At 37.8% G+C, this 25,249-nt stretch overlaps 1 protein-coding gene across 3 annotated transcripts in view; it reads right to left on the bottom strand.

The window, feature by feature from the left end:
* Window positions 1-25,249, bottom strand: part of IRAG2 (inositol 1,4,5-triphosphate receptor associated 2) — a 96,246-nt gene that overhangs the window by 43,197 nt on the left and 27,800 nt on the right. The window contains exons 14-21 of one of the 3 annotated variants that reach the window (XM_043441320.1): window positions 23,878-24,012; window positions 22,182-22,283; window positions 21,003-21,166; window positions 10,816-10,930; window positions 10,223-10,385; window positions 2,862-2,920; window positions 1,683-1,765; window positions 684-781 (exon numbers count right to left, since the gene is read on the bottom strand). In XM_043441320.1, the coding sequence (XP_043297255.1) occupies window positions 684-781; window positions 1,683-1,765; window positions 2,862-2,920; window positions 10,223-10,385; window positions 10,816-10,930; window positions 21,003-21,166; window positions 22,182-22,283; window positions 23,878-24,012 (919 nt within the window). Of the gene's footprint in view, window positions 1-683; window positions 782-1,682; window positions 1,766-2,861; window positions 2,921-10,222; window positions 10,727-10,815; window positions 10,931-21,002; window positions 21,167-22,181; window positions 22,284-23,877; window positions 24,013-25,249 lie in introns of those variants that run through there. The other 2 variants (XM_043441321.1, XM_043441324.1) reach the window with 2 other exon arrangements.

The following is a 25,249-nucleotide window of genomic DNA, read 5'->3' as shown; positions in this document are numbered from 1 at the left end:
CCCCAGTTTTGAGCATCTCCTAAGATAAGGTTCATTCTCCTTAGCCTGGCATTGATATGAACCTGCTCCAGACTTACATTCTATTGTACCCTGACCCAAGTCCTCTTATTTCCAAAGTGATTTGTCCAGCTTGAACTCTTCTCTTACAACTTTGTATTCTTCTTTCCCCACAACTCATGTTATTTTCTCCACTGGAATACTTTTTCCCATGCTTTTTGCTCTTCCAAATGCAACTTGTCTTTCGGTGCCCAGTTAAACACTCGTTTCTTCTACAGAGCCTTCTCTGACCCCAAGTCTTACTTCCCTTCATAATCTGTGAGCTATTTTAGGGATTAGTCTTTATTATATTAATATATAATACAGTGCCTTACACAGAGTAGGTGCTCAAATATAAGTTGACTGACTAAATTCAGGGATAAACATATAAGCTTTCAACAACCTTTGCTATATATTGTTGTTATTGTTTAGTCACTAAGTTGTGTTCACCTCTCTGAGACTCCATGGACTGTAGCCTACCAGGCTCCTCTGTCCATGAGCTTTCCCAGGCAAGAATACTGGAGTGGGTTGCCATTCCTTTTTCCAGGCGATCTTCCCAATAGCTGATTATTTTCTGTTTCAAAAAAAAAGATCCCCACCTCCATCGGTGTCTACCAGGGTATACGAGAGGGGCCATCCACGCTTACCCAGCAGAGGTGTGTACCAGCATGTGTGTTTGAAGTCAAAGGGTAGCTGATGTATTCTTGCTTCTGGACCACTACATCTTTTATGGCAATGCTGCTTCTGAACAGAAAATCAAGCCCTATTAGCTTTCCAAAGGGCTGTAACATATTTCATAATCTACTCTCTTCATCTCCAGAATTAAAAGAATATCACCATCTTCCCACAAGAGAGATCAAGAAGAAAATAAATGACACCAAAATAACAAAGCTTTCATGCTCTGAATTGAGAGGTAGACTTTATGAGTAAAATGTAATATTTATTAAAAATTACTCTTCAATAATTTAATAGAATGATAACACCAATATCCAATAATAAACACTTTCATATAAACAAAGGCTTTGGGGAAAGAAATATGAGGGGCAAGTTTGGTTATATAATTCTTCTTTATGATACTATAATCAAAAAGTTTTCCATAGTACCATTTCCTAGGGCCTATCAGAGTTGTGTGTGTGCACATAATAAAGAAAAAAAAAAAATAGGGCTTCCCTGGTGGTCTAGTGGTTAAGATTCCAACTGCTAAAGCAGGAGAGACATGTTTGGTTCCTGATCTGGGAAGATCCCATGTGCAACAGAGCAACTCAGCCCATGCACCAGGTCAGCACCCCAGCTCGGGGGCCACACTACTGAAGACCTCGCACCTAGAGCCTGGAGGAAGCCCCAAGGGGAGGTACCGCAGCGAGAAGCCTGTACACCTCAGTGAAGAGTAACGCCTGCTCCCCCGCTCGCCACAACCAGAGAAAGCCTGTACACAGCAATGAAGAGCCAGCGCAGCCAAAAATAAATAACAAATGAATCTAAATAGAAAGTAAAATCAGGCATTCAAGCCTTAAAAAAGAAAATAGGTATCTGGCTTCACCTGATACTCTCTCAAGAAAACTAGTATAGAGTTCTGACTTACTAATACACACACAGTAGGTTCACAACTGGCACTTAAACATAGTTTCAAAAAGCTGAAACTTCCCAGCTGTTCCTGGAGAAATTGGTGAATTCTTTCTGTGCAGGACAAGGGATCACAGTGAGGAAATTCCTCATCTAAACAGCTCTGTCATGAGAAAATGGTAGTGTATTCAAAAATAGGATGATGGAAGAGTCACAGATACAAAACACGTTAAAGATGTGATGTTAACTGAGGGGGAGAAAATAGACTAGTTGTTTATCTTGTATTTTACATTAAGGGAACAAGTTTATAATGGTAAGCTTCTCATTGTATTTCCCCCATTACTTATTCTAGGAATGAAATCAAGGATCAGTAACAGGAAACTAAATGGCTTTGTCATTGAAATCTTCAGGCAGAGGCCAAAGAAGCTCACTGGAGATATAACTCTGAGTAGTGAAAATGGTGTCTGTGAAAATTTTACAGCAATAAAATTGTGACTTTCCTTGAAGATGTAGATACATATCTATTAGTTGCATTATAATAGAAAACTGGTGTTCTTGAGATGATTAAAACACATTTAGATATGGAGATTTTTCCTGTTCAACTTATTGTAAGGGGCTTCTTAGGCACTCTGCCTAGCTTAATCTCTGACATGAATTTTTTTTTCTGCTTAAACAGATGTTCCTGCATTATGCCCTGGGAACAGATACATGCAAATGTCACCCTTCTCTCTTTCCTCCTCCAGCCCCTTCCCTCCAGTGCCAATCTTGCTGTTCCTTATGTTCTTCATTTATGAACAGAAAGGAGAAATTCACCAAGTGTCATAAGGGAAAGAAACACATTTAACTCCACCATGGATATCCTGAGATATCCAGACAGAAAGGAGTTGAGAGCTTTGTTCAAACAGGAAAGAACGACAACCACCACCAAAGCCTACTCAAGAGTCTCAGAAGGGAGGTGACTAAGCTTAGAAAACTGGCCCTTTGCTAATAGATACAGTAAATTCTGAGGTGCTTCCTCTCTAAAAGATGTTATTAGGAACCACTCACTGATGAGTGTTCTCTCCTGTTTTGCAAAATGCTTTCAAAAATGCATGAGAGGACAAAGTTCACCAGAGCATCTTTTTCTAAGTCAGTTATTTAACTTTATGACTAAAATTATTATATATTATAACTTAGCTTCAAAATCTTACACCAACTGGACAACTTCCCCACAGTAAACACATATCACAGGGGTTTGGGTCTTTCTGTTTGCTTTTTATCTGAAACAGCAAGCCATGGAGTTGTCCTTTAACTAAGTTCTTTCTTAGTGGCTGAATTGTTGCTATAAAGAGAATGTATAACCAGCTTAATATGACAATCTGTAAAAATCCCCCCTTCATGCATTTCATAAACTTTTAACAGCTTTAAATCCGGGGCCTGAGGAAAGGAGAGAGAAAACAATGGCTTTTGAGAATGATGTTCTCAACTCAAGACTCATCAAACTGGGAAAGCAGAAGAACAAAACAGGTGGGCACAGCTAAACTATTATTGCCCTTGAGTATTTAAAATTTACTTTGATCAATGCAAGTGAATTACCTTCTAGAAGTGAGTCACAGAATTACTCATGTTAAAAAGGGAATACACCTCAGAGGTCACTCCATCCAACCTCCTACCCATGGGGAAATTGTCTCTTTAATAAGCCTCTGCTCAAGCTACAAGGAAAGGAAGCCCTGGAAACAGCCACAGAACCCCAGAATCCTACAAGTAGTGGTGAGACCATGAGGACACTGATGTCCAGAGGATTGAAGTACATAACTGGCTATTCATGGAGCTAAGATCAGACTCACAGGACAGGGCTCCATTCACTATCCTCTTCTGTGAAATTAAAAATATTTGTCTCTCCACTTAACTGAAAATCTGCTTCCCAGCAACTTCCAAATTCTCATCTGTGAAATAATGAAAGTGAGGAAAATACCTATTTAACTTCTAAGTTAAATAGTAGCATATTTCTTATTCGAAAATCCATACCCTTTGAAAAGTAGCTAAGAACCAGAAAATAGGCTGAAATCATTGGAACAACCAAAATAGATGTTGATATCCATGCCCTTTATTCACGCGGCAAGTCCTATACTTCACTCAGATAGTGGGCTCGGAATTTATACATAATTCTCACAAGCTTGACTGTTTTCTCAGCCCACAGATGATTAAAAACAAAAATTAAATGAGGGTAGGAAGCTCTGCTAGATGGAGGCATATTAATAGCTGCCACTTAAAAAAAAAGTTACTAAGAGCCAGGAAAATTAACAGCAGATACTCTGCTGTCCAAAACACACCGAAATCTGGTGTTTCTTATTTTAAAGACCAACAGTTTTATGTCTCAGTAGCCTGAAGAAATTCTGAGCCATAGAAAATAATGCTAATACATGTGAAAAGTACGAAATCTAATTATAAATATTTTCCAGGGAAAAAAGCTTGAAAACCTCCAATTTGTGGAAAATTACCCATGTAAAATTTATTTTATATGAATTTTTTTTGTAAAACTAACATTTTTCAACTAAGCTTGACAGTGTTTATGAGGCCCACAAGGAGGATAATATATTTTTAAACTATTTTAACATATTTAAGTAATTTTAAAGAATTAAATTCTGAATACTTAGAACTCAAGTGTAGATTCAATTTTTTAAAATTCCCTGTGTTTACTATATTAAGAAATAAGGCTCTGTTCTCCTAATCAGTGTTTCGAAGTAAGGCTCTGTTCTCTTAACCAGTTCCCAACATTATCCTTCTGAAGTTGTATATCTAATACACTGTCTTTGAATTTCTAAATTAAGTTTGTGTTTCAGAAGAAATAACGAGTTAGTATAAGACTGTCTAAATTGCCCATCTGCTTTCCCATCAGGCAATCTTGGGTTTTAGAAACAGTCAATCTCAAAACATTCAAGCTGTAAGCCTCATTTCAACAGATGTTTTGTGCAATGGGTAGCAACGATTTTCATATGTTTCATAAGGCAAAACAAGCTGGCTTATGACCTTAATTTGCATGAATCTTTGCATTCTTCTTTATGTGTTTGGAGTTGAACCTGCCATGTCTCTAGGACATTTAGGTTTCACATGGAAGCAAGAAAAACAATGGCCACTGTATCCCCTGCTGTTGCCATCTGTGATGTAGGATGAGACCAGTTGTCTTGGATACATTCAGCCTTTGAAGGAAGCTGAAATAAAACAACTTTCTAAATGATTATGCACTAAGACATTGCAATTAATTGGATGTTGAAAATCAAGACCATGATATTGAGCCATAATAATGTTAGTTATCAGCAAGCGTTGACATTTACAGACTATGGACTTCATAGCATTTCTGAATGTTCTATTAAAGTGTGCATTAAAAATATTAGAGTTCTTTGAAAACCACAGAGTAGAAGAAAATAATTCGTAACATGTATATCTGTCAAAGTTCTTGTATTCAAAATGTATAAAGAAAAGAAAATCTACAACTCAGTAACAAAAGGACAAGGGACTTAACTTGAAAAAGGGCAAAAGATTTAGGTAGTTCACAAAGAAATACAACAATGGCCAATTAACCCAATAAATTAAAATCAGATACCTGGAACTCCTGCACACTGCTGGAAGGAGCATGAAATGCTCCAAGCACTATGAAAACTGTTTGCAGTTTCTTAAGATGTTAGAGTTACAGCTATACTATGATCTAAAATCTCTGCTCCTAGATAGTTAACCTAGGTTAAAAAAACCCACAGGTCCACACACAAACCCCAAACTGGAAATAATTTAGATGTCCAAGAATAGGAGAAAAGAGAATCACATTGTGCAATGTTCTTACAAAACAATGTAACTCAACCATGAAAAGGCATCACATTGATAAACACATTGAAGGGAAGACAGACAGAAGCACACAAAGGTTTATATTATACAACTCAATTCTAAAACAGCCTAAATTCTAGAACCCATCTAGAACCCACTGATGATAGAAATCGGATCAGTGGTTCCTCCTGGTGGTGGTGAAGGTAGAAGTGGAAGTAACACAAAGGAAGTTTCTGGGGTTATTGAAGTTCTGTGTTTCCATGTGCACTTGTCAAACTGGTTCCACAGTACACTTAAGATCTCAACGTTTCATGATGTACTAATTACTCAGCAATAACTAAGAATTTAAAAACTACAACAAGGTTTCCCTAGTGGTCCAGTGGTTAAGAATCTGCCTGCCAATGCAGGAGATACAAGTTGGATCTGTGGTCTGGAAACAACCCATGAACCACAGAGCCACTAAGCCCACGGGCCACAACTAAGCTTGGGCTTTAAAGCCCATGCTCTGCAAAAAAGAGAAGCCACCAGAACGAGAAGCCTGTGCACCACAACTAGAGAATAGCCCCCCTGCTCACCACAACTAGGGAAAGCCCTCATGTTGTAAGCAAGACCCAGTGCAGGCAAAAATAAATAAAATTTAAAAATAAATAAAAATGACAAGAACAAAAATAATGGAGCTTATGAGATAAATAGGGCTAGGAAGAGACCACTAAAAATGTATATGCAACATTGTAACCCAAGCAGTAATGAACACAATTGCTATTAGTACCAGGAAAGGTAACTTAGATCACTAAGACATACCCCTTAAAATGGCTAAAGGCTGACTTCCAGAATCCTAGAATGCACAAAAACAATCGAGTGGAAATGCTGATGACACTTTAAATGGCACAGAGCTGGTGGGGTGCTGAGAAAATGCACATGAAAGTGAAACTTGGAGGCTGTGGGGCTGCTGAAACAAATGCAGGTGGGAATACAGTCTGCCCCAGAGCAGGGCTCTGCTGGGGCTGGGACGGCGGTCCTCGGCAAGGGAGGCCCAGGTGCAGGCACTTGTTTTTAATTTTCTTAAAATAAAGCTGAAAGCCTCTTGCTGCCTGCTAGCAACCAAGCTGAGGGTTTTTTTCCTTTGCTGCTGTAGGTTATAGTTCTCATCCTACCAATCCAGATTCTATACCCAAATTGAATGAAACGTCCATATTGTTCTCACAAGTCTTCACCCATTTGTCAATTGTGAATGAGGTAGTTTACATACAGAAACATACCCCTGCAGAACAGACCATACCCAGTATGGCCCACAACTCACTAGCTACTGTTGTGCTTTTGTTACAGTATAAATTAAGAACTCTAGCATTTTCTGGAAGAAGATACTGAGGTTTGGAGAGGTAGAGAGTTGCCCAAATTTAACAAAGTCTGTAGACACTGGGGCTTCCCTGGTGGCTCAGACGGTAAAGCGTCTGCCTGCAATGAGGGAGACCCGGGTTCGATCCCTGGGTCAGGAAGATCCCCTGGCGAAGGAAATGGCAAGCCACTCCAGTACTCTTGCCTGGAAAACTCCATGCGTGGAGGAGCCTGGTGTGCTACAGTCCATGGAGTCACAAAGAGTCGGACACGACTGAGCGACTTGACTTTCTTTTTGTAGACTTAGAATCAGAACATAGGTTTGTTTAACTTCAAATCCTATGCTCTTTATCACTGCAATACTTTCTCCTGGATTATTTCATCCATTCACGCATTTTTCCTCTGGGACAATAGAGGCCCGCATCCCATCAGCACTGTCCAGCAAGCCATGTTTTAATTTCGTTATCTCCTTGGTCCTCATCCCAACACCTATCTTTGAGTATCTCCATCACCTAAATTCCCCTTTCAGCCTCATTTCCCTCTTGTGTCTTAATTGCTCAGTATACAACCACATTCATCCTCAAAGCTGTAAGACTGTTATCTGCCCCATACATCATGCCCTCCAGGCTAAGTATAGAAGCTGGAAGAGAATTTCCAGTGAGCTCATCTAGGTGAAAGCCTACTCTAAAGTTCATGTCAGGTTCTTTGTTCAAATATTACAATATATATAATTATACAGAATTATAATATACAGGAGCTTCTCAGGCTCTCTCCCCAAAGAAATATTTATGCCTTCTAAAGGAATTATTTATGGTTTCACTCATTGTCTACTGTATGAGCAACTCTCTGAAGATTTTATGTAGATGGGGTAAAAAAGTGGATGAATAATAAAGGGATGATAGCTTGGATTAGATCATTTAGTCTCTGTTTCCTGCACATCAGATTCACCCTAATATGCCATATGCATACCCTAGATCTAAGAAGTTTTATTCACTTCATTTTCAAAGCAAACATTCATTTACACATCCAGTATTGCCCTTGTTAATAAGATACTTAAGAGATACATACAAAAAAGCAGAAGAAAGGATGCATGTTACCATTCAAGACATTTAAGAATTCTAATGGCATATTTCAGGAGGGCAAGTGTGTATACTAATTACCTCATAAATCAGTCCAGTCCTGGTGGCAACTGAAAACTTGAACAATATTCTCAGTCCACAGTAAATTCAGGGCATCTCATCAAATGTCATAAGTAATTTCCTACTTCTAGTTTGAGAACACCGTCATTAACCTAAAGTTTTGGACTAAACAACTGCATCCCCACACAATTTGCTAATGAACCTTTGTTAGGTACAGCAGAGACCAACTGCCATGACATTTAATGAATTTATAAAGCTAACCAGACAGTTTCACAAGAACAAAATGTATTTAAATAGTTTTGTTTTCTGACTCAGAATTCAAACGTCTGAGTCAGAATTCAGACAGTATGTGGTAGTAGTGGTCATGGTGGAATGTGTGAGGATGTGTTTGTGTGATAACTGTCCTAGCTCACTGACATCTGTTCACAGTCTATCTGGAAAATCTTCTCCACAGACATCTTGAAAATATGTGCTACCCAAATTTTCCTCTTCTTGCAAAGGTTTATTTTTTAGGGTATTATTAGAAAGATCTTCATAAGCAAAAGGTCATCAGAGAAAAATCTTGATAGGCATGCCTTCTTAGGGGAACAAAAATTACTAGCAAGTGAAGGAGCTGATACAGCAATGCTGTATCACATGCAGTGAGCAATTCAAGACAGAAAGGAAGCTTTCATCCTACTTTATCCAGCCAGACAAAAATACATGCATCCCACCTAGGGTAGCTTTCATATTCTGTTTTAAATGACATTTGGACCAATTATCCCCTGAGTATACACTGGGAAGACAAGAGCAAGTTCATAATATTAAGAATGTATATTTTGGAATAAGTTGTAAAACTTGGCCTTTCCAAGAAGGTACTATAGACCAATAGAGGAGGGGATAAATTTTTCATTTTATAAAACTGTGAGGTATAATAGTGATTTAACCAAAGGATAAATATAACTGGATCAAAAGATTAGACCTCAAAGCACAGCATCTAAAGCAAACACACTATAAACCAACTTTGAAATGCCTTAATGAAGGCACATTCATGTCTCAAAATGAACAACTCTAATCACAAGGGGACCTTTTCCAATGCCTTCTGAGCAATACAAAAAATAACATATAGATTATGTAACTTAAAGCACGCTTTACATTGTCTGACAGTGAAGCAGAGTAAAATGATACTTAGAGTTACTGAAAATGAGCAAGTGCTACAAGGCTTAGAAATAATAATAATAATGAAGTGTTGAACAACCATTGCTATTTTAGAACTAGCCAATTCCTTTAAATGCTTAAACAGCTTTCTCAGATAACAGCAGAAAGGGTACAATAAATCCAAAATAAACACAAGTCTGAAAATTTCCATCTCTAGCTTACCTTAGGCTTATAGTTAGTTATGACCCAAACCAATAACTTTCTATAAAAGGAACCTTTATACAGCTAGAACAAGAAGCTGGTTGAACAAAAGCATTTGTCTGATAAATGGTTTTATATATATATATATGCTTTATTTTTATTGAACTATATTTCTAGAATAAAATAAGCTTAAAAATAATCTGACATCTGTCATTTGACAACTGTCTTCTCACCCAAATCCTCAGTAAACATTTCTCCACTTCTAGGTAATACAGAAAAATTACAATATTCTAATTTTTAAAGCTATATATATATATATACATATATATATGTAAAGAACACCTTAATATTATTTTTAAAGACTTTTCACACATATGTAATATTTTGATACACATTGAATTCATAAGTATTTTTGCTCAACCCCAAAAATAATTGCTTTTAAGAAAATAGAAAAAAAAGAAAAAAAAAAAACAGAGAAAAAAACAGAGAGGCAGGCCTTTTCTACCATGTGATGGGTACAAACCAGCTAATAAAATCAGAGCAGAATATGTAAATAATTTGCAAGTTCAACTATCTCAGGCATACAAGATTTTTTTCCATGTTTACATTTACAGATATTGAGAAGTTTTAATTTTTTATTTTTAACTGGAGGGTAATTGCTTTATAATGTTGTGTCAGTTTCTGCCATACAACAATGTAAATCGGCTATATGTATACATATGTCCCCTCCTTCTTGGACCTCCCTCCTACTTGTTTAATTTTTAAAGAAATAATAGTCATGGAAAAAATCTAGCTTATCATAAATAACAAAAAGGGAAAGTTAATGGTTAAATTCTTCCTCTTAGCCACTAGGCAGACCTCTCTGAATGCCCATAACTCTGCCTTCTGGAGCCATTTCATCACCGTGAGTTCAGTATAATACAGTAGCTGGAATCTAGACAAATGGCTGTAGCCCTTTTGCCCCTCACCTCAGAGTGGACTAAATTCGAACACGACAAATATTGGCTACTCACTTTTCGGTTTTCTTGTCTTCTGCCCAAGTGTCTGGCAAGTGTTCACTAACTCGGTATTTATAGTCTGGAGATTTCGTTGATCTGAAATTGCTTCCTCTAATTTATGCAGTGAAGGCTTCGCTTCTTCCCCGGCAGAGTGGGCTGCCCCATCTCCATCCTCCACCTGGATACCGACAGTGAACGCTGGATTTCAGCAGGGTGGCCGGGAAAGAAAGCAACTGAATGCTCACTCTGATCATGCACACGAAACTGAAAATGTGCTTTTCTTCTCAGGGAAGCGATAAGCCTCCGCTGAACTTCTGCAATTCTGTGTTTGCATGGGCTTCGTATGCCTGAGCTATTTCTACAGTGGCAAAAGTCTTGATATGTCAAGTTGCCTCTTTCTGCAAAGTTGCCTCTTTCATCAGCAGGCTGTTGACACCGCCTCTTACGACTCCCCCTTTACTTCCTCCGCTCACTGCTAGTTGAGAGGGACTGAACTTCGCAGTTCCTCTTTGTTTTTTTGCTTCCTCCTCCATTTTTACTTAAGGGTTTTAAGGACATCTGAGGAGACTTCCTGTGCCTGTAATGTAGTCAGTCAAAGGCCACCCTACCTGCTTCTCTGCCTCCTCCAACCACTGGCTGGCTTCTTGGACCTGCTTCCTGAAGATGGCTTCCTGCTTGACACCAACCTTTTGCCGTTGTGTGATGGTTTCTAGTTGTTTCTGCCTGGAGTTAAAAAAAGTCCCAACCACAAGCTGTCAGTGACATTTCAACCAAGAGTTAACCCTCGGAAGTTATGACAAGTTCAAATTTAATACAGTTCCTCAGAGATGAGAGGGAAAAGTGAAAGTATTTATATACAGATAAGTGCTTCACAAATATAGAACTTTAATTAAAGCAATTATATTGCTTACTTAGTCTGATAACCTCACTTTACAGATAAAAAAAGTTTCCTATTCTACATTGGAATATTCAGTTCCCCACAAGCTACATTCATGGTTCTTAGCCACACTGGCACCACAATGAGGTCACTGTGACAGGTGCAATATTTACATATCACATCTAGCTTTTTCAAAAAAAAGAAAGGAAAAAGGAAGAAGGGAAGAGAAGAAAGAGGGGACAAAAGAAATAAGCACTTTGCTTCATGACATTAGCCTTTCTCCTTAAGAACTGTCAATTATGGTATAAATACATGCCAGGAACACAGGAAGGGCTGTTTCCAAGAATAGATAAAAGTGAGCAGTTAGTCTTTCCTCTGCAGTCTTCTCTTTTCTAAAGTCTTTCCCCCCCTTTCTTCCTCACCCCAAATCTCTTAGTGTGGTTATGTTACTTCTCTTTTGGATCTAATCCTAAACCTCAAAATATATACAAATGTATCTGTTAGCTAATGAGATTATTTAAACCATGCTATGTACTAATACATCAATGACTCTCTGGATACAACTTGACCTAAATAAGGACCTTAGCGCAGAGGAATGATATTCTTCAGGAGTTTCAAAACAATGAGGAAGACATGGTCAGGTTTAGGCTTTTTGCATGACTCTCAAATGTTCATACATAGTCAGAATCCTACTGTGCATTGGCATAAATCCAGACTTGATTACAAGAAGGACCATATGAGAGACAAAAATGGTCTTAAAGAATGCTTTACCACTGTGGTAAGCCAGCAAACAAAACCCTAACCAAAAATAAAAACTACCAAAACACACATTCTATTGAGCATTGTTCAATAATAGCATGCAGTCAGTTTTTTCTTTTTTTTTAAATTGTGGTAAGAACATTTCAACTGAGATCTACTCTATATACCTTAAAGTGTACAATACAGTGTTGTTAACTATAGGCACAATGATATACAAAAGATCTCTGGAACTTATTCATCTTACACAACTGAAATTATATCCACTGAATTACAACCACCCATTTCCCCTCCCCAAGCCCCTAGAAACCACCATTCCACTCAGCTTCTACAAGTCTATTTTATACACTTCATGTAAATGGAATCATGTAATATTTGTCCTTCTGTGACTGGTTTATTTCACTTATCATAATATTTTTAAGATTTGTGGCAAATTTCCTTCTTTTCTCAAAAAGCTTTCAAAAACTCTTTTTTAAAAAGGCAAATAAAAAGAGTAAAAAAAAAGGCAAATAATATTTCATTGTATGTATATATCATATTTTCTTTATTTATTCATCCTAGATGAGCATTTAGATTGCTTCCACATCTTGGCTATTATGACTAATGCTGCAATGATTATGAGTGTGCAAATATCTTTTCAAGATTTTGGATTTGAATCCTTTTGGATATATACCCAGAAGTGGGACTGCTAGATCATATGGTAATTCTATTTTTAAGTTTTTTTTAGAACCTCCAAACTATTTTCCATAGCAGTTGCACCACTTTAAATTCCTACCAACAGTATGCAAGGGTTTAAATTTCTCTACACACTTACAAACACTTGGTATCTTTTGGGATTTTTTTTTTATATAATAGCGTTTCGAACAGGTGTGATTCATTCATCATTGTGAATGACTCATTGTGGTTTTTATTTGCATTTCCCTGATGACTAATGATGTTGAACATCTTTTCATGTACTTGTTGGTCAATTTTATATCTTTTTTTGTAAAAAGGTCTGTTCACTTCTTTTACCTATTTTTAAATTGGGTTTTTCTTGTTACTGAGTTGTAGAAGTTCCTTCCATATTTTGAATATTGACCCCTTTTCAAATACATGCTCTGCAAATATTTTCTCTCATTCACTAGGTTACCTTTTCACTCTGTTATATCCTCAGATGTGTGGAAGCTTTTTAGTCTGATGTAGACTCACTTGCATATTTTTTTCTTTTGTTGCTTATGCCTTTCATTTTATATCCAAGAAAGTATTGCCAAGACCAATGTCATGAAGGTTTTCCCCCAAGTTTTCTTCTAGGAGTTTTATAGTTTTAAGCTTATGTTTAACTTTTCTATCCATTTTGAGTTGATTTTTCTATATGGTACATGATAAGGTTCATTGTTATTCTTTTACATGTGGATATCCAGTTTCATTTGTTGACTGTCCATTCCCCATTGTGTATTCTTGGCACCCTACTTGAAGATCAGTTGATCATATATGTGAGGGTTTATTTCTAGACAATCTAGTCTATTTCACTGGTCTGTAGCTTTGTAATATATTTTGAAATCATCATGTGTGATACCTACAGCTTTGTTCTTTTTCAAGACTGTTTTGGTCTTTTGTAGTTCCATATGAATATTAAGAATTTTCTTTGATGAGGGTGATAGAGGAGAGTGAAAATCCTGGTTTAAAACTCAACATTCAAAAAACTAAGACCATGGCATCCAGCCCCATCACTTCATGGAAAATAAAAGGGGGAAAAGTGGAAACAGTGATAGATTTTATTTTCTTGGGTTCCAGAGTCACTGCGGACAGTGATTACAGCCTTGAAATTAAGAGAGTTGCTCCTTGGGAGAAAAGCTATGACAAGTAGATACCATGTTAAAAAGCAGAGACATCACTTTGCCAACAAGGGTTCATCTAGCCAAAACTATGGTTTTTCCCTTAGTCATGTACAAATGTGAGAGTTGGACCATAAAGAAGGCTGAATGCCAAAGAACTGATGCTTTCAAATTGTGGTGCTAAAGAAGACTCTTGAGAGTCCCTTGAACTTCAAGGAGATCAAACCAGTCAATCCTACAGGAAATCAATTCTGAGTATTCATTGGAAGGACTGATGCTGAAGCTGAAGCTCCCATACTTTGACCACCTGATGTGAAGAGCCGACTAACTAGAAAAGGAATGATTAAAGGCAAAAGAAGGGGGCAGTAGAGGATGAGAGAGTTAGATACCATCATTGATTGAATTGACATGAATTTGAGCAAATTCCAGGAGATAGTGAAGGACAGGGAAGTCTGGCCTGCTGTAGTCCATGGAGTCACAAAGAGTCAGACACAACTCAGTGACTGAATAACAACAAATTACTGTAAAAAATGCCGTTTGAATTTTCACAGAGATTGCACTGAATCTGTAGATTGTTTTGGGTAGTATGAACATCTTCACAATATTGTCTTCCAATTCATAAACACAAGATGTCTTTCCATTAATTTACATCTTCTTTATTTCAGCAATGTCTCATAATTTTAGTGTATAGATCTTTATCTCCTTAAAGTTTATTCTTATCTTATTGTTTTGATACTACTTTAAATAGGATTGTTTTCTCAGTTTTCTTTTCAGATAATTTATTATTAGTGTATAGAAATGCAACTGACTTATGTATATTGATTTTGTATGTTGCATCTTTGTTGAATTTATTAGCTCTAACTGCTTTTTGTGGAGTCTTTAGGGCTTTCTATATATAGATCATGTCATCTGCAGAAATGATTTACTTCTTTCTTTCCAGTGCTAGGGCCTTTTATTTCTTTTTCTTGCCTAATTGTTCAGGCTAGGACTGTATATATCTACCATTACTAGTGAATTTTATACCTTAGTGTACTTTTAATTGCTGTTTAAGGGCTTCCAAGGTGGCACAGCGGTAAAGAATCTGCCTACAATGCAGGAGACACCAGTTTGATCGCTGGGTTGGGAAGATCCCCTGATGAAGGAAATGGCAACCCACTCCAGTATTCCTGCCTGGAAAATTCCAAGGGAAAAGGAGCCTTATGGGCTACAGTCCATTTCATTTCAACTTCAATAACTCCCTTTAACAGTTCTTATATTGCGAGCCTAGTGGTAATGAACTCCACTTGGCTTTTGTTTGTATGGGAAAATATATCACCATTTTTGAGGGATAGTTTTGCTGGGTACAGTGCCCTTGTTTGGTAGTTCTTTACTTTCAATACTTCAAATATATCATTCCACACCTTTCTGACCTGCAAGATTTCTGCTGAGAAATCCATTGATAGTCTTATGATTGCTCCCTTTTATCTGACAAAACCTTCCTCTCGCTGTTTTCAAAATTCTCTCTTTGACTTTTGACAATTTGATTATAGCATGTCTCAGTGTGGATTTCTTTGGGTTCATCTTACTTGAAATCCTTCAGGCCTCCTGGGTCCTTCCCCAGATTCTGGAAGTTTTTAACCATTATTTCACTGAATAACCTCTCTGTCTCTTTTCTTCTCTCTTCTCCTTCTGGGACTCCATAACACATATGTTGGTCTACTTGATGATGTCCATTAAGTTTTTTCACTCTTTTTTTTACTCCTCTGACTAAATTTCCAATGACCTCTCTTCTAGTTCACTGATCTTTTATTCTGCTTGATCTAGCCTGCTATTGAACTCCTCTGATAAAAATTTCAGTATTCTTCTCCTCCAGTATTTCTGTTTGTCACTGTCTTATTTTTTTTTTGTCTTTTTGTTGATAGCCTCACTTTGTCTCACTTTGTTCATGCACTTCTCTCCCATCCTCATTGAATATCTTTATGACAGTTATTTTGAATTCTCTGTGAGGTAAATATTTTATCTCTTTCAGTAGGTGCAGTTTTGGGAAATTTATTTTGCTCTTTTATTTGAGACATATTTTCCTATGTCTTAATTTTTCTTGACTCTGTGTTGGTATCTTCACATTAGAAAAAAGAACCACCTCTCCCAGTATCTACAGACAAGCCTTTTACAGGAAAAATTCCTTACCAGACACTTTGAGCAGAGACTCTAGGAATAATCCCTCAAAATCTCTGTGTTAGCTCAACCCACCATTTTTGTTCTTAGTGGAACCTAAGTATATGAGATTTCCATCATTGCTGATACAGGCATGATAGAAGCCAATCTCTTAGGCAACTCCCAGAAAACATGCAATGCTGTATGTATGATCCAACCCTTTCCTTCCCCAGGGAGAAGCAGTGATCAGGAATTTTTCATCTGCCTATTTTATGCTGGCCAGGGGTAGGGACTATGATGAATGATTGTGTGCTAATACAAACCACTTGCTTTGTTTTCAGTGTCCCCCAGTTTCTGGAGTACACCCTGTTCTGTCTGCATTCTGACACAGATGAAACAGAAGATAGTATTCTGGGCAGTCTTCAGCAAAGTTGGAATGTTGGACACAACAGTCCAACTCTTGCCCTATCTAGAAAGAAGTTCAGAACTGGAGGGTCCCTTCTGATCATATGACACTGTGCCAGGAGCAGGAATTATGGTGAAAATGTATTTAGAATTTTCATACCAGCATTGATGTGGCTCATTTCATGGTTACCCAGGGTATAAGAGCCTCTTAAGTAGTTGCTGGACTTCTCACAAAGGGAATTTGTTCATGTATTACTGTTGAGTCAGTGTGTCTATTGGAAGAAAGAGGATCCATTACTTTCTATTCCATCTCCTTACTGGTATCACCTCCTCTGTTTTTTAAGACATCAATTTTATCTACTTTTATCTTTTCCAGGAATAGTCTAAGCTCTCAAGAGTATCCATTATCTTTCCAGGGAAAGTAAAAGGAATGTGAAGACCAACAGAAATCCATACTTAATAATACTAAAGTTTTTCATGACTTATGTGTACTTACACCTATAAATGTTATTGTAAATAACAGTTTACAATAACATTTATTTACTTTGATGTTATAAATATGAAGCACAGCAGCCTTAGAAATAGCTTTAACAAATTAGATAGTATCATTTAGCAGATGAATATCAATTAAAGGTATTCAACAGAAACTTTGAAGATTTTTCTTCTATAGGGATTTTCATTATCATGTTAAGAGGTGTAGTAGCTTTAGCTTTGTGTGTGTGTGTGTTTAAATTCAACAACTCTCCTTGTTATCATGTCCTAATACTAAATCTTGATTTTTCACTCTTACCAAGTCTGAGTCTCCTCCAGATCTTACCATCTAGTGCCTCATTTACAAAGTTTTCAGACCAAAAACACTTAGGGATGACTCTTTCTTGCATTCCCACATCTAACTTACTAGTATGTCAGATCTGATCTATCCTTAGAACACAGTTTGAATCCAACCATTTCTTATCACCTTCACAACTATCACCCTGGCTCACATTATACCCCTCACCTGGACTATTACAATGGCACCTAACACAATAGCTTTTTTGACCATGACTCAGTAAACATTTTATATTTCACTCAAGCACATACACACGCACCTGGCTGAAACAAAAATTTTATTAAATAGTACTTACTGTATGCAAAGTATTCTGATGTTTTGTGTTTATTTCTTTAAAGGGTCATAATCCAGTAAATTGATTTCAAGATACCTAATTGGTGATCTGTTATTGAAAAAAGCTCTTCTCACTTGTCTGTTTTCACTTTTGCCCTCTATAGACAATTCTCTACCTGGCAGCCAGAATGGGTTTCCAAAACACAAGTCATATTATTTCTCTGCTTATAATCTTCCAATGGCTTCCCATTTACTCAAAATAAAACCCCAATTCCTAAATGTGATCTGCAAGGCTGAGGACCTGACCTCTGCTTATTTTTCCTACCTCATCGCCTACCACTCCCCAGCACTCACCCCACTCCTGCCATGCTGACCCCTTGTTGCTGTTCAAACATACCAAGCTCATTACAACCTCAGGTCCTTTCCACTGACTATTTCCTCTGCCTAGAATACTCCCCAAATCATCACATATCTCACCTTCTCACTTCATTTATCTACTTAACTTACTATTCCTCAGACAGACCTTTCCTGACCATTCTTTCTAAAATTAGGTCTTTATGCCCCTGGTCAGTCTTGGTCTTCTTATCCTGCTTTAATTCTCTTTATATCACCTACTACTCCCTGGAATTGTACTATATAGTTACATGTTTGTTCATTATCTGTGTCCCCTAATAGATGTTAGTTTTATGGAGGTAGAGATTTCCATCTTATTTTCTATAATTCCCTAGCATTTAGAGGGGGAAAAAGTCCGGCAAAGAAGGGGCACTTGGACGTACAAAAGCATTTGCAAATGATCACATTCTTTTCTCACCAAGCCCTCTAAGGGTCTTTTTTTTTTTTCCACTGCTTCTTGTTGCCTCACTCAACTCTTTCCGATCCTCAGCACTGGAACTATTTATCTTGCACCTGAATGAAAACATTCTCCTCAGCAACCAATTAACTTCTGAAAGCTTGCTTTTAATAAATATTTCCTACTTCATCTAAACATAGAATTCTCTCTCACTCCCACAAAATACTTTACTCATGTCCTTATTCACAGTTAAGACCTATAGCCAAATCATTTTGTGTGTAGCCTCTTTGTGGTTTTGTGTCTTTTAAATTATGTTTAGAAAGCAGGAGCTAAGTCATCTTTGCATTGATGAGTATTATTTTTTCCAATGCAAGGTTGAGCAAAATACTATTATATTATGCTCAGTCATATCTGACTCTTTGCAGACCCATGAACTGTAGCTTGCCAGGTTTCTCTGTCCACGGGATTCTCCAGGCAAGAATACTGGAGTGGGTTACCACTTCCTACTCCAGGGGGTCTTCCCAACCCAGGGATCAAACCTGTGTCTCTTAAGTCTCCTGCACTGGCAGACAGATTCTTTACCACTAGTGCCACCTGCGAAACCATAATATTATATTCGATTTTTACAAGTAGATAGTGGGGGATTAATAGTTGAAAGAACATAGGTTTTGAAGTAGAATATATCTAGGCCTGATCCCAGCTGTCACTTAACTCCACCAGGATGACGTCTCTGGAGATAAACATATGTCAAATTTTTAGCACTACATGGAACACAGTGAACTTTTGACAAAGCACACTTACTATGATTTAACTGGGCTGTTTTGTGTGTCTAATAGGATAATAGAGAATATTCACTTACTCCAAGATGACTCTAGTGCAGGCCTCTCTCAAAACAGCTCTTTGTTGCTAAACAGAAGAAGTTCAATGCTCCTTTTTGTGGAGATGGTATCTGTGTAAGGAAACTGCATATCTACTTAACCGACGCCTTTACCACTATGGGGAAGTCTGGGCTCCTGGCTTCTTAGGGAAAGCAAAAGATCATCTTCTTGATAGTTCCTCCTGGTATTAGCCTCTCTCTGATATCTAGTTTCCTTATTTGGGGGGAATAAAATCATTTTTTCTTGCAATTCTCTTTAAGCAACTATGCTCTCTAAGTACACTTTTTTCTTTTCACTTCATTTCAGTTCAGTTACTCTCATGTCTGACCCTTTGTGACCCCATAGACTACAGCACACCAGGCTTCCCTGTCCATCACCAACTCCCAGAGCTTGCTCACACTCAAGTTCATCGAGTCAGTGATTTGATGATATTTTTCTTTTAATTTATTCTAATTTCAACTACACCCACATTCATTCATTCATCCAGTCAAAAATTGCATTTCTTAAGTGAATGCTCAGTAAAGTATCAGCAGCTATGTAAATAGTGATTAACAAAAGATTTAATCCCTATCCTTGTTTAGTATTTAGTATGTTTAGTTTACAAAGTGCACAAATTTCAAGAGTTTTCCCCAAAAAGCATAAGAATTAAGGCAAGAGGAAGGATAAGATTGTAAGTCATTTTATATTTACAGTCTTCTATTCCCTATGACTTCTTTTATTTGAAATTTCATTGACTAGGGCCCAATGCAAAGCATTGTATACCGAGTTGGAACTTAAAATCCAATGGGATAGGAGTCAACAGATCCAGCAGCAAGTCCTTCCAATAATAGAGCTATTCATTTGCTGCTGTTGTTGTTCAGTCACTCCGTCATGTCTGACTCTTTGTGACCCCATGGACTGCAACATGCCAGGCTTCCCTGTCCTTCACCATCTCCTGGAGCTTGCTCAAACTCATGTCCATTGAGTCGGTGATGCCATCCAATCATCTTGTCCTCTGTTGTCCCCTTCTACTCCTGCATTCTATCTTTCCCAGCATCAGGGTCTTTTCTAATGGGTCAGCTTTTCACAACAGGTGGCCAAAAGATTGGAGCTTCAGCTTCAGCAACAGTCCTTCCAATGAATATTCAGATTGATTTCCTTTAGGATTGATTGGTTTGTTCTCCTTGCAGTCTAAGAGACTCTCAAGAGTCTTCTCCAACACCACAGTTCAAAAGCATCAATTCTTCAGCACTCAGCCTTCTTTATGGTCTAACTCTCACATCTGTACATGACTACTGGAAAAACCATAGCTTTGACTATATGGACCTTTGTTGGCAAAGTAATGTCTCTGCTTTTAAATATGCTCTTTAGGTTTGTCATAGCTTTTCTTCCAAGGAACAAGTGTCTTTTAATTTCATGGCTGCAGTCACCATCTGCAGTGATTTCAAGCCCAAGAAAATAAAGTCTGTCACTCCTTCCATTGTTTTCCCATCTACTTGCCATGAAGGAATGAGACCAGATGCCATGACCTTAGTTTTTGGAATGTTGAGTTTTAAGCCAGCTTTTTCACTCTCCTCTTTCACCTTCATCAAGAGGCTCCTTAGTTCCTCCTCACTTTCTACCATAAAGGTGGTGTTGTCTGCATATCTGAGGTTACAGAGCTATCCATATGTTTTCCATTAATAATTCAAATCTTGATCAATTCACTTTATATTCTTTTGCTTCAGTCCTCTATAAAATTATGCAGCTTTTTGGAATGATCTCTAATGCCCCTTCTGGTTAAAAGAATTCTATATTCTGATTCCAAACTCCTTCTCTAGGTGAAATAACTCACTGTTTGGGTTTCCATAGATTTCAAGCTTACTACTTGCAATTTTGAATATATAGGTCAATCTCACACTATTTCACAATTCAGAATTGTCAAACAAAATGGCCCCCCTGAAAAAGTGGCACCTGAAATCAATGTATACAACTTGAGAAAAAGTAAACCGAATGCCATGGCAAATTACAAACATGTTATGTATATAAAGCACGGGTCACTTATACATAAGGGATCATCACCTGGAAAGAAATTCTTTTCTGAAATAAAAATATTCCAGCCTGAATCTCTTCAAAATGTCTATTAATTTGGCAAACTCTTTATCAAGGGATTCTTTACGGTTTCTCAAGTTGTTCAGTGTTAAGATGCAAAGATTTAGCTTCTCCTCCATGATGTATCTGAATTCCTATAAGAAGAATCACAAAACAAGTTCCACTGTTCCAATGTTAAATATAAAGAAATAACAGGCAATAGAACATGCTCTGGACATTCCTACACCAGTAGCACTCACTGTTATTGAACTCTAAAATTCTAATTGAATAGATGTCAATTCTCAGTTGCCTAAAGATGGATGATACTGTGGACTGATTATCCCAATTTAACAAGTACATATTGGGTACACACAGTGTGCCTAAAATTGAGCTTTGTTTTCTTTTTCTTAAGGTAAGTGACCATTTCATCAATAATCACCGCAGCTTTATAAATAGAATAGAATGGGAATAGGAAATTCAGTAAAATCAGTATTTGTTGATTACCATATTCAAAACCATATTAAAAGGCTTTAAAAAAAGGTAAGTTTTACAAAAGGGCTGATATTAATACCCCAGAGTTTTCAACATTTACTTCTTGCTTTAGCATAACTTAGGGTGCTGATAGATGTTAGGAAGTAGTCCGGCAGTCAAGAAGTACAGATAATAAGTTATGGATACATTTAAGAGATTTCTTTATATATGCTTCCACTCTAACAAAACTGGGCATAGCTACCTAAAATGTTTCCATTTCTGATATTCCACTAATTTCTGGTATAATAAAACTGTCAAAGTCTCAAGAATAAGATTCTTTTGCACAATAATCATTCTATCAGAGAGAATTTTGAAAAGTCAAGGAAAAATTCAAGTTTAGACCAGCCAGTTATCACAAGGATTCAAATGAAATACACTGTTAATTTGCATCTTATTTACTCTTTGTCTCTCCAATGCATATTCCATATCCTCACACTCACTCACACTTTTCATATCACACTCTTACTCTCACTCATATACACAACCTCAAGCACATCCCCAGACACAAACTCTACACACATTCTCAGAATGAGAAGGCATAACACTGCAATGAAATGATACTGTGTATAATAAGTGCTACCTGGGTTTAGAAAGTAGAAGAAGATAAACCAGGAAAGTCACAAAATTCAGAACACTTACAGTAAGTTTGTTCTCCCACTGTTCTTTCACAGTAATCTCTGGATTAGTTACCCACTGCAGAAAATGATCAATTAGTGTTTCAACTTCAGAAACATCTTCATGCTGAAAAAGAATTCCATACCTTCAAATAGTAATTCAGTGAAAAGCATATAAAAAGAAGTCATTTAGACAAGGTTTAATATAGGTAATTTAGAAAGCCATCAGAGAGAATTCCTTGTTATCTAATGTCACCCAGTGACTTTCCTTTATCCCAGGATGTTACCATGAGAAGATGCTAACTCTCTACTCTATGTATGCTGAATATATCAGTTAAAACTATTTTTCAGAACAAAACCGACCCATTTTATTCCCCTCTCAAATAGAAGGAAGCAAGCATTTTCATGGATATTTTTTCATTCATTAAACTAAATATTATCTACTATAGACTAGGCAGTGACAGACTTTATTTTCTTGGGCTCCAAAATCACTACAGACAGTGACTGCAGCCATGAAATCAAAAGACGCTTGCTGCTTGGAAGAAAAGCTATGACAGACCTAGATGGCATATTGAAAAGCAGAGATACCACTTTGCGGACAAAGGTCCATATAGCCAAAGCTACGATTTTTCCAGTAGTCATGTACAGATGTGAGAGTTGGAGCATAAGAAGGCTGAGCACCAAAGAACTGATGTTTTCGAATCATGGTGCTGGAGAAGACTCTTGAGAGTCCCTTGGACTGCAAGGAGATCAAACTAGTAAATGCCAAAGGAAATCAACCCTGAATATTCATTGGAAGGACTGATGCTGAAGTTCCAATACTTTGTCCACCTGCAAAAAGTCAACTCGTTGGAAAAGACTCTGATGCTGGGAAAGATTGAAGGCAGGAGGAGAAGGGAGCAACAGAGGATGAGATGGTTGGATGGCATCACCGACTTAATGGATATGTGTTTGAGCAGGCTCTGGGAAACAGTGAAGGACTGGGAAGCCTGGCATGCCGCAGGCAACGGGTCAGACACGATTTAGTGACTAAACAACATAGAAACTGTGAAAGGAACTGGAAATACCAACATGAAAATGCTGTTCTCTGCTTTCTCTGATCATCTAGGATTTTCAGTCAAAAATCAAGACAGAGACTTTCCTGGTAATCCAGTGCTTAAGAACTTTTCTTCCAATGCAGGTGACATGGGTCCAATCCCTAGTCAAGGAACTAAGATCCCACATGCTACAAGACAACACAGCACATGTACCACAATGCTTGAGCCCTCTTGCCACAACTACACGGCCCACGTGCTCTGGAACCCACGTACCACAACTAGAGAGAAGCCCGTGTGCCACAACCAATGATCCCACACGCCACAACTAAGACCCAACACCCCAAAATAAATGAAGAAATGTTTTTTAAAAATTAAAATGGAAAAGGAAGTACTAGTCATTAGCTAGAAGGAGTTCAATAGACTTCAGCCCTCTGATACTAAAGATTAATTTGTAGGGAATATAAGCAATCTATACCTAATGGTCAGCCTGTTAGTCCTGATTGACCCAGAATTAGAAGATGCACATTAGGAAGATCTGGGAAAAATCTTTTCATTTCATAGTAGGATGTATTTTGTTCTCAACACATAGATACGCCTGTGCTCAGCAAACAGGCTGTAGGTCAGTTATCTGTAGATCTTCCTGGCCAGTGAAACAGCATACAATATGCAGATGTTATACAATACCAGATTCTGAAGCGCAGCTGTGAACTCTACTCCGTTTTCTTCAAGTTGTCTCAGTAACAGCGGCATTTCTTCTTCCATTATCAAGTCCAGAGGTGACAAACGGATTACACTGCACTGCCACTCAGTTTCATTGTTCTGAAACAATTACCAAAATGTCCACAACCCTGTCATCCTAATAAAGAATATCCATTATTTTTATTTTATGAAAGTGATGCCCATGGGTCAATGTAATGATCCCCATCAAGCATTCTAAATTATCTTATGAAATCCTCCTGCGCACATGCCAAGTCACTCAGTCGTGTCTGACTCTTTATGGCCCCATGGACTGTAGCCTGCCAGGCTCCTCTGTCCATGGGATTCTCCAGGCAAGAATACTGGAGTGGGTTGCCATGCCATCCCTCAAGGGATCTTCCTGACCCAGGGATTGAGACCATATCTCTTACATCACCTGCATTGGCAGGTGGGTTCTTCACCAATAGTGCCACCTGGAACTACTCCTATATCCCCCCAAACTGCTCATTTCCTCTCTTGGATGCCTTCAGCTTAACATTTACTCATTCTTAAGGGACACTCACATATCTAATAGATAACATTTACATTTACAGGATATAAACTTCTATGGCTCTAATTTTATGAAAAGAAGGAACAGGAAAGAAATTCTCAGAAAAAGAAAACTGTTGGTCAAGGGAAGGTGAACTCAGGAAACCCCTTTGCAAACAGACTGGTTTCTTTGTCTCTCTTCCACTCATAGAAGATGCTCTCAGATGATGTTTCACAAAGCAAGCTTCTCATACTTCTCTCAAAGTCTCTGTGTCCTCTCATACTTTAGATGTATGACAACAACACATGTAACTTCCTTCTTGCTGTCATTTGGAAAAAAGTGATTGGGCTCTTATTCCAGATTCCAATTAGAAGGCAAAGACTTCCTAATCCATTAGTGGGATAAACTTCAGCACCAGAATGTTGCCCGCTGTTTAACCCCTGTTCAGAGTTATAAAACTTTACAGGCTGGCATCTTGGCATCATTACTACCTCAGAGGACAGGGGATAACAACACATCGCTGTGGTAGATTTAGCCACCATGTCATTCAGTCTGGCAGTTTGGCTTGGTTTCAAAAGCACACTAAAAAAAAAATGATGCATCTTTGCAACAGAATGTCAGGAAAGCACAGTCCTCAGCAGAATGTTCAAGACTGCCTGAGAACGCCTTGGGTGAAGCAACATATGTTGCCCTGCATCCTTGGCAGGAGAAATTCAAATGGCACTTGCCCCAAGGACATTCTCTCCTTTCAAGGTCATAGCCCAGCTGTCAACAGGAGGACATTCTGGACAAATCTATCATCTACCCAACATGGGAAGACCATCAAAGTAG

The sequence above is a fragment of the Cervus canadensis genome, chromosome 21, assembly GCF_019320065.1.
Source record: "Cervus canadensis isolate Bull #8, Minnesota chromosome 21, ASM1932006v1, whole genome shotgun sequence".
Taxonomy (NCBI): Eukaryota; Metazoa; Chordata; class Mammalia; order Artiodactyla; family Cervidae; genus Cervus; species Cervus canadensis.
This window is presented reverse-complemented; position numbering and strand designations above follow the sequence as displayed.